Source organism: Bos indicus, chromosome 29 (genome assembly GCF_029378745.1).
Source record: "Bos indicus isolate NIAB-ARS_2022 breed Sahiwal x Tharparkar chromosome 29, NIAB-ARS_B.indTharparkar_mat_pri_1.0, whole genome shotgun sequence".
In the NCBI taxonomy this organism is placed as follows: Eukaryota; Metazoa; Chordata; class Mammalia; order Artiodactyla; family Bovidae; genus Bos; species Bos indicus.
In genome coordinates this window covers 51,269,527-51,279,188 of record NC_091788.1, presented here as the reverse complement: position 1 = coordinate 51,279,188, position 9,662 = coordinate 51,269,527, and the positions used below count along the sequence as shown (strand labels likewise).

At 67.0% G+C, this 9,662-nt stretch overlaps 1 protein-coding gene across 3 annotated transcripts; it reads right to left on the bottom strand.

Moving 5' to 3' along the window:
• Positions 1 to 5,339: 5,339 nt before the first annotated feature.
• HRAS (HRas proto-oncogene, GTPase) lies at positions 5,340 to 8,291 on the bottom strand. Of its 3 annotated transcripts, XM_070782577.1 has the most exons (6): positions 8,138 to 8,291; positions 6,824 to 6,985; positions 6,466 to 6,644; positions 6,206 to 6,365; positions 6,037 to 6,118; positions 5,340 to 5,696 (listed from the first exon to the last, which is right to left on the bottom strand). In XM_070782577.1, exons 2-5 carry the CDS (start codon positions 6,932 to 6,934, stop codon positions 6,056 to 6,058), a joined length of 513 nt encoding a protein of 170 aa, XP_070638678.1. In that variant the 5' UTR covers positions 6,935 to 6,985; positions 8,138 to 8,291; the 3' UTR covers positions 5,340 to 5,696; positions 6,037 to 6,055. The 3 variants fall into 3 exon arrangements, with proteins under 3 accessions (XP_070638678.1, XP_070638676.1, XP_070638677.1); XM_070782575.1 differs by lacking the exon at positions 6,037 to 6,118; XM_070782576.1 differs by lacking the exons at positions 6,037 to 6,118; positions 8,138 to 8,291 and adding an exon at positions 8,070 to 8,088.
• Positions 8,292 to 9,662: the final 1,371 nt, after the last annotated feature.

The following is a 9,662-nucleotide window of genomic DNA, read 5'->3' as shown; positions in this document are numbered from 1 at the left end:
TGTGACGCTGCTCACCTCTGACGCCAGGTCCAGGGAAGTCAGCCACGACCAGCCCAGGCAACATCCAGCCCCGAGGGGCCACCAGGCTGCAGGCCTCGTGGGGACAGGAGCCAGGTGTGAGGCTGAGCCTGGTAGGCCCCACCATCCCTGCCAGCCCGCAGACCTGGCCACAGAACAAGGTCTCCTGGAGCGGGCCAGCTGGTATCCTAGACCGAGGGCCTGGCCACTGCTGTCCGCGGACGCACCCTGCTGGAGACACAGTGGGCGTGGCTTGTGCCAACTGCTGGCTCCATCTTAAACCTCTGGCTTCTTTGCGATGAAGATCAGCGTGAAACAAGCTCCCTGTGTCCCTTCCCCAGGGGCCTCACATGTGGCATTAGAAGCCAGAATGTCAGGACAGGGCGAGGCCATGGGCACTAGGGGAGAGGCCGGTCAGAGGAGAGAGGGCACCTATGAGAGACAGATCTGCATGTAAAATTGATTCCACACCAGACTTAGGCTGGAGCAGAAAGCTCCAGGGTGGGAGGAGATGTCTGCCAATCGTAAATCCAATAAAGGACTCGTGCGGAGTGGGAACCAGCATGCACGAGGACAGCATCCAGCGGGGGCGGGGTGCGGACGTGCAGCCGCCGTGGAGACGGCCAGGCGGCTTCCCACCAAGCGCACTCACCCTCGCCATGTGACCAGCGTCATGCTCCCTGCTATCCACGCAGATGAGCTGAAACCTCACATCCACACAAAACCTGCATGCAACATTCACGCTCTATCCGTGATCATTAACTGGAAGCAACCAAGATGATCTTCCACAAGGGGATGGATGCATCATGGGGTTCCATCAAGTGGAACAGGATGTTGACTCACTCAATGGGACCTGTACGTCTTAAAAGGAATCCAGCCCCACCTGTGAATCCACTCATAGGACCTTCTGGAAAAGGTATAGCCCCGGGAGGACAAGTATCAGCAGCTTCTAGGGCTCATGGGTGGGGAGCTTAGGTCAGAGTGTGGATATGCCCGGCCCTCAGCATGCAAAAGCCCACGGGGCTGCCACTCCAGAGACTGATCTGTAATGTGTGCAAAAACCCACGGGGCTGCCACCCCAGAGACTGAGCCGTAACGTGGGCAAAAACCCACAGGGCTGCCACCCCAGAGACTGAGCCGTAACGTGTGCAAAAACCCACGGGGCTGCCATCCAGAGACTGAGCCGTAACGTGTGCAAAAACCCACGGGGCTGCCACCCCAGAGACTGAGCCGTAACGTGTGCAAAACCCCACGGGGCTGCCATCCAGACTGAGCCGTAACGTGTGCAAAAACCCACGGAGCTGCCACCCCAGAGACTGAGCCGTAACGTGTGCAAAAACCCACGGGGCTGCCACCCCAGAGACTGAGCCGTAACGTGTGCAAAAACCCACGGGGCTGCCACCCCAGAGACTGAGCCGTAACATGTGCAAAAACCCACGGGGCTGCCATCCAGAGACTGAGCCGTAACGTGTGCAAAAACCCACGGGGCTGCCACCCCAGAGACTGAGCCGTAACGTGTGCAAAAACCCACGGGGCTGCCACCCCAGAGACTGAGCCGTAACGTGTGCAAGCTGAAACAAAACCTCGTCAAACTGCACACCTGGGGTGTTTGTGTCATCGCATGTAGACTTTACCCCTGAAAACGTTTAACACTGAAGCGCGACTTCACTGCTTTTTTGGCTTATTTCTGAAACACACCTATTTTGTCGTGAAGATTTGTCAGACAGTATGAAATGAAGATCAGCGTGAAACACGCACCGCGTGTCCCTTCCCCAGACAGCAGGCCCTGGTCCACGGGCTGGAAGCCTGCTCCGGGCACAACCCGGGAGCATCCCTGTGCCCAGGCCCCGCCCTGCCCAGGGGCACCTCCGAGCTGGTCAGGACTCAGGCGCACACGGTCACAGGTGGCGCAGGGGCCCCCCAGTCTCAGGCTGAGGCAGAAACACTGGGTGCAGACTCCGCTCTTCAGGACAGAAGGCGCCCGACTCCTGGCTGGAACGGCCCCGTGCTTGGCAGGGCTGCCAGGGGAAACGCCCCACAAGTGAGCTCAGGGCCAAAGCAGCACCACTGCTGTGAAACAGGGCTTTTGCTCCTGAAAACGCCGCACCAGTCAGCAGCAGCTCGGCAGGACGAAGGTTCCCAGGAGCTCAGGTGCCTGTGGGGCCCCCGAGGCACAGCTCCCCTCTGCCTCTTTCCAGAATGTTCCCTCAAGGAATACCAACTGAGAGGGCCCCAGGAGCTGCCCACCGTGGGGTCTTGGGCCAGCCCCTGGCCACGTGCCCCCCCAGGTGAAGCCTCCAGCCTGCCCTCACGGCAGGAGGCTCCCGTTGCCCCACTCACCTCATCTCAGAGGGGACCCAGGCGGCAAGCTGGCCCCTGCACCAGTCTCGAGGGCCTCTCAGGTGGCCCCTCCAGAGCACTAAGCTCCGCCGGCCGGGAGCCCGTCCAGGAGCCGAGGCGGCCTCTGGGTGGCCCTCTCTGTGTGTCTGGCTCTTTCAAGAGCCCGGCGTGAAGCAAGTTATGGCCGTCCTGCTGTGCTCCTGGGCCAGAACAGCTTCCGGCGCTGGTCCAGCTTGTGACTGAGAAGCAGGCCTGCCCTGGACTCCTGGGCACGCCCCAGAGCCAGGGGTCTTCCCGGAGAGCTCCCCCAACAGCGGGGCTGGTGGGACCCTGCCAAGCCCATCTTCCTATCAATGAAGGGAAATGGCTCCCCATGCTGACCTCTGGGCCCCAAGCCTGGCCTCACCCAGACAGCCCCCTCATCCCTGCCTCATGCCCGCCAGGTGTCCAGTGCCCTCTCAGGCCACAGCCAGATGGAGCCCAGGTGGTGACACCCCGATGTGCCCAGCCTGACTCCAAGGCCCAGGAGACAAGCAAGCAAGCCCCATCAGCCACCCCGTGGGCCACACACCCTGCCCCTCAGTTCCGGAACCCCTGCTGTGGTTGGGACATGTGCCAGGACCAGCCCCCAGCCCACCCTCAGCCCAGGACGGCAGCAGAGCTGGGCCAACAGGCGTTGCCCCAGCCCCACAGGAAGGGTGTCCTGACTGGGAAGAGCGTGTCGTGTCCAGCCAGGACTGAGAGGCCCCGAGGGCCAGGGTCAGGGCGACACTTGACCCTCGATGGGGGCAGCCCTGACCTGTGGGGTCTGGGGGCTCCTCAGGCTTCTTCATATGGGGTTCCCGAAACCGCTACGATCTCAGGCCCATCACCAGCTCACTCTCAGAAGGGGCCCCCCCAAGCCAAAGCAGCAGCACGCAGACGCATCCCCCAGAGGCCATCCCCCTGCCACCCTGGCAGCTGGGCCTACTGCAGGCTTCATTCTTCCCGTGGGACTGGGGGCTGGGGCAGGCCCGCGGCAGCACAATCCCCCAGCCCTGGGGGCCTGGGCCCTGAGATAGGGCTGCTTCTGGCCCCGAGGCAGGCCTGACCCCCACGCTGCCCGTCACGAGGAGCAGCCGTCCACAGGGACCCACAGCACCGATCGGTCCCTACAGGGCTTCCTCAACTGGGCGAGGCTGCCAGGAGGTGGGGCCCCAGTGCGCCTGTCCCCTCCAGATGCCGGGGTGGGGCCCCAGCCCCACCAGAAGGTGTCCGAGGGCAGCCCAGAGTCCCCCTGCAGGAATGGGGCTCCCGTCAGGAAAGCTGGGTCAGCCGGGAGCGGGAGAGCCAGCGTGCTGCCCTTTGGGGGTGGGATGACCTGCAGAACTGTTCCTCAGTTCTGAGTGCCGGCCACTGTCTCGGGAGCCCAAGTCCAGGAGCCACGACCACCAGGACAAGCCCCCCAGATGAGGACCCACAGGAGCTGGTCTGCTACAGCCTGGGGGGACTGCAGGGGCCAGAGGCCACTGGGGGGTTCGTACCCTGTGCTGGGCCCCCACTGTGCCCTGCTCAAGCTGACCCTGCCGGGCCTGCTGTCCACACAGACCCCCTTGTCGTCACCATGAAGCCTGGAGACACCTACATCCTGGAGGATGAGTGCGTGCTCACGGCCACAAGTCCTCAGGTGCATAAAGCCAGTGGCCTGTGTGGAGCAGGCAGCGGAGAGCCAGCCGGCCCACCGGCCCGGAGCACGCCCTCTGACCCCGCCCAGTGCCGGGCACGACTGGAGCCCCAGGCGTGGCGCCTAGTGGAGCACGCCACCCCCACAGGGGGTGCTCCAGGGTTGGGGGCCAGGCCTTCCTGGGGGACCCCCGCTGGACTGATGGCACCCTCCGCCCGAGAAGCCGCCCCTGGAAGACCTGCAGGAACTCCTGCAGGACACGCTGTCCCCAGGCCGGGCCCTGCAGGCCTCTCGATGGCTGAGCGGCACGGGATGAAAGGCGACCTCCCCCCACCCAGGCAGGCTCAGCAGCGGTCCCCAGTCACCCTGGGGCAATGAGGGATGGGGGTCCCGGGGCTTCCTCCTCACCCCATCCACCTGCTCCTCTGCTCTGAGACTCGGCTGACCCAGCCAGGGCTGGGCAGCATCAGCCCCTGCAGACCCCAGAGGCCAGCGGGCTGGAGGGCGGTTCCCAATGTTGGGCCAGGGTGGCCACGCAGGCCTCACAGGCCCACCCTGCACAAGTCACCCGGCCTGGTGGGGAAGCTGACCCGGTCCATCCATTCCCAGTGAGCAGCTGGATCCGGGCCCCAGGACCCCCACCCCTCCCAGTTTCAAGAAACTCCCCGGAGAGGACAGGCTGGCCCTCCCTGGCCCACCTGCCCCGCCAGGCCGGCCCAAAGACCGAGCAGCAGCACGACGCGGGCTGCGGCCGCAGGCCTCCCTCTGGGGGCCAGGGCTCCATGTCTGGCCCGCCAGCCCCCAGCCTAGGACCACCCTCGGGACAGCGGCCCCAGCGACGGGATCCCCCCAGACCTCTTGGTGAACCAAGAGGCCACAGGCGAAGGGCTGCCTGCGTTGAGGCAGAACACGGTCCTTCCCCTTCAGCTCCTGCTTCAGCCACCCCCGGCCACCAGCTCCGCCCAGGCTGCTGGAGACGCGGCACCGGGCTCAGAGGGCCCCCTGCCCTGGGGCGCCTCTCATAGTGAAGGACCAGCGCGGCCCCAGCAGAGCCGGGCAGTGCCCCGGAAGCGCCCCTGTGGCCCGCTCCTCCCCGACCTCCGCAGACAGTCTCTGGCCTCAGTATCCCCCCCTTGCGGATTAAAGGTTGACAAACTCCCGTGTGTCAGGTGGCTGGTTCTGGCCGCACCCAGAGAACTCCGACGGACGTGCCGGGGCCCCCGGAGGCGGGGCGGCCGCCGCCCGGACGAAGCTGCAGCTCCCTGCCTCCTGGGAGGCCACACGCACCGCGGCCTCCTGGCTTCAGGCAAACGCCAGGTCAAGACCATGAAATAATTTACTGCGACTCGGCCTGCGCCCGCTGGGCCAGGACAGGGCTGGAGGAGAGCGAGGCTGGGGGCCAGCAGCATCAGTTCACCAGAGTCTGTGCGAAGCGTCCCGGGAGGCCCGCGGGCACTGCCCACTGGCCTGGGGGGCTGGGCTCTGGCGGCACCTCCCTCCACCCCTGCTGCGCCGCCTCCTGCATGGCACCCAGCGCTCCGCGCCCACGCTGCCGTCAGGAGAGCAGGCACCTGCAGCTCAGGCAGCCGGGGCCGCCCTCGTCCGGCGGGCTCAGCTTGCGCACCTTGTGCTGCCGGATCTCGCGCACCAGGGTGTAGAAAGCATCCTCCACGCCCTAGGAGGAGGGCCCGGGTCAGGGCAGGACGACCGCCTCAGCGGGGAGCAGGACCCCAGCCCTTTCCCCACCCCACAGACAGGGAGCCGGGCCCTGCCTGCCTCAGGCCCCAGGCCCGCCTCGTCGGGAGGCCTGTCCTCAACTGCCAGCCCACTGAGTCTTCGGGGCACCCTGGGACCCGCGGGGCGCTCTGGGGGCACGGGGGCTGGGGCCCCAGGGTCACCGCTCCGGTCTGGCTCAGGGCAGCTCTCTCCGGGCACCTCCACCTCCCCCGGGAGCTGTTTCAGCCCAGACCCGGGCCCTGGCCTCCCTCGCTGCCCTGCCATCCGGGGAGACTTACAGCGAGAGGGGCGGCTGGGTCACGGGGGTCCCGGAGGGTCCCAGAGGGTCCCGGAGCTGGAGCCAGAGCCAGAGCGGCTGCCCTGCGTCGAGGGAGAGGGGGCAGTGAGCCCTGTCCCGGGCGGGCGGGGCGGGGCCCTGACTGGCTGCGGGGCAGGGGCCGGGCTCACCTGGCGGGTCTTGGCGGAGGTCTCGATGTACGGGATGCCGTAGCTGCGGGCGAGGTCCTGGGCCTGCCGAGACTCCACGGTGCGCGCGGCCAGGTCGCACTTGTTCCCAACCAACACCATGGGCACGTCATCCGAGTCCTTCACCCGCTTGATCTGCTCCCTGCAAGGAGGAAGGGCTGAGCCGGCAGGTGGCCCACGGGCTTGGCTGCACTCAGGGCACAAGAGGGCCAGGGGCCCCTGCGGGCCGGCGGGCAGCTCACCGGTACTGGTGGATGTCCTCGAAGGACTTGACGTGGTTGATAGCAAACACGCAGAGAAAGCCCTCCCCGGTGCGCATGTACTGGTCTCGCATGGCGCTGTACTCCTCCTGGCCCGCTGTGTCCAGGATGTCCAGCAGGCACGTCTCCCCATCGATGACCACTTGCTTCCGGTAGGAGTCCTGGGGACGACACTGCTCAGAGACAGCTGGCCCTCTTGGGCAGGGTGGGGGGCGGGACCTCCCTCGCTCCTCTCTTGCCTGCCCCGGGGGGCCTGTGACATGGGGACCCCTCCTTAGAGGAGGTGCGAGTCAAGCCCACATCAGGAGCTGAGCAGCGGACAGGAGCCAGGCGGGCTCACCTCGATGGTGGGGTCGTACTCGTCCACGAAGTGATTCTGAATGAGCTGGATAGTCAGGGCGCTCTTCCCCACGCCACCGGCGCCCACCACCACGAGCTTATACTCCGTCATTGCTCCTCAAGAGACCGCAGCACGAGGCGCTGCAGTGGTCGCCGGTCCCACCTGCCGAGGGAGCCGCACTCAGCATGGCCGGACCATGCAGGGCAGGCGCAGGAGCTCCCTGGACCAGCCTGCCCAGCTCTGGCCTGCCCCTTGGGCCTATGCATCCAGACGACAGGGGCAGCAGCTAGACTGGTGGTCCAGTCGCTCACCTGTGGCACCTCCAACCCAGAGATGGGAGGGGGTCTTGCCTCCAGCTGCATTTAATAATGACTGTATGAGAAAAGCAAGGAGCAAGGAGCCGACCCCTCAGAGGCAAGGCTGGCAGCTGGGAGCGTCTCCCAAGCACGTACCCGAATTAGAACCTGCTGGGTAGGCAAAAAGCCGAAACTGGAGGCGCCGTGGGCTGAGGTTACCAGCACCCCCACGAGAACAGGTCTTGCCACAGTGGCGGGCACAGCAGCGTGCCCAGACAGGCTAGGAGCAACCGACAATCTGCTCCAGCCCTCCCCCCAGGGCATGCTGGTGCATTTGACGAGTATTCAGTAAGCGCCTACTGCATCCCAGGTGCTGCTCCAGGCACACGGTGACAGAAGGAACCCCTGCCCTGGCAGGTTTGGGCTACACTCCAAGGGAAAAGTCCACATAAACCCATGGGTCCCATTGCCAGAACTTTGGAGAATACAAAGCAGGTGTGGAGGTGGACAGGAGGCCGGGGCTCCAGAAAGCAAATCACAGGAAAAGACCCAAAAGAGGTGTGGGCGCAAGGGGACAGGTGAGGAAGGGAGACGGCCTGGGCCCTAGGCCCGCATCTGGGATGTCACCGGTTTGTGATGCTTAAAGAAGCGCCCTTGCGGGGACCGCAGACACTGACTTTCTAAACCCCCGGGTCGCCGGGCGTGTGTGATGGCCGCCGGATGCCCGTGCTCTCCGGAGGGGCCCGTGGGGCTCCGGCGGGTGGAAGACCCCGCCTAGCGCCTCTGCTCGCGGACACGCAGGTCACTTGCGGAGCCCGTAAGGCCGGGCCTGCGACACGGAGCCGGAGGTGCTGGCCTGGGCGAGGCGGAGCGAACCCGCCGCCTCCCGCAGCCCCCGCCGCAGCGCAGGGCCCCGCCCGCCGCCGCCGCCGCCGCCGCCCGCGGCTCACCTGCGCCCCCGCGCGCCGAGCGCAGACAGCAGGCCCCCCGCCCGGCCCACCGCTCCCGCCGCACTCACCGCTCACTGGCTCGACTGCCCCCCGGGCCGGGGCCGGAGCGGGGGCGGCGGCAGGGGCCGGGGCCGGGGCGCAGGGCTCGCCCGACGCATGGGTCCCGTCCGCGGCGGGTGCGGCTCCGGCGGCGGGCGGCGCACACTCGATCCGGCCGCGCGCGCCCCGCCCCACGCCCGTCCGTCAGCCCTGCGCGGGCTGCGATTGGCCGAGCGCGCCGGGCCCCGCCTCCCCCAGCCCCGGTTGGCCGAGAGGCCCGCCCGTCAGAGCCCCGGCCGGGCGGGGCTTCCGGGAGCCTAGCCGAGGGCGGTGCCCGCCCCGGCGGCCGGCGCTGGCCGCGGCCTGCGGGGCTGGCTGCGCAAAGCGTCGGGCCCCGGGGGGCGGCGTCCCCTAGGGAGGTCCGGGCTCTCCCGGGAGCAGACGGGCCTCGCGTGGAGATAGAGACCCCGTGGCTAAGCGAGTCCGCGGCCGGGTGTGGACTGGGGCGGGGCGCTGCTCCCGGAGCCCCGCGCCGGACCCCGGGCACCCCCGCCGGGCACCGCTGCGCCTACGCCGCCCCCGGCCCAGGTCCGCGCCGTCCCCCGCAGGGCCCGGAAAGGAGGCGACAGCCCGAGGGCTAAGCCTCAGGGAGGCAAGAGCCCGCGTCTTCAGCCCCGCGGATGCCCGGGACCTGAGGCCGGAGAAGGGCGGAGGGGCTGCCCAGAAGAGGGTCAGGCGCAGGTGGCTCCGGGAGGGGCGCCTGGCAGCTTCCGCGGGGTCCTGGGAGCGGCTCGGCCTTGCGCCCTGGGCCAGGCGGCGTACAGGCGCCTCGTCTGGGCGGGGACGTCTGAGCCCGCGGAACGGCGAGTCCGGCCCAGTGTTTCCAGCCAGTGCCCAGGGTCTTGCTTCTCTCTTACGTAGCGCGCAGCCCCGCCGACCATCACCGCTATCCTCCCAAAACATGGGCAGCCCCTGCAGACTACCTGCCCACGGAGCTTCCCCGAAGCCCCAGGTCCCAGCCCTGCGGAATCTTAGCTAACAACCCATACCCAGCAAATCCACCCCCGAAGTTGCTATGGGGAGCTAAACTGAAGTCTACCGCACCCCAAGCGTAAATGTGCACAGTGTATCTCCTTTAAAGACGCTCAGAAATGCATGTTTTTAACATTAAAAAACTTTTCACTGTAACGCATAAAAGCATCCTCCGTATTTACAGGAAAGAACGGTGCGTCTCACGTGAGCCCAGACCTTTGCTCCTCCGGCATTAGCTGGCAACCCCACCCTCCGCGCCTCTCGGCCCCCTCCCGCCCCGGCTCCGCGCAGTTCCCGGGAGCTCATCCCGCTGCCGGCCTCGACCCCGGCGGACCCCTGGGGGCCGCTCCCGTCTCCAGCACGGCGCCAACCCCACGTGTCCGGTTGACGCCCGTAGACGCGCAGTAAAGGCGTGTAAATGACAGCGGGTGGCCGCGCCCCTCGCCGGCGCGGACACTCTGGACTCCCCTCCAGGTGTCCAGGTGCAGTTCCCTCGTCTTCAGAGGGTCCTTTCGTCGTGGC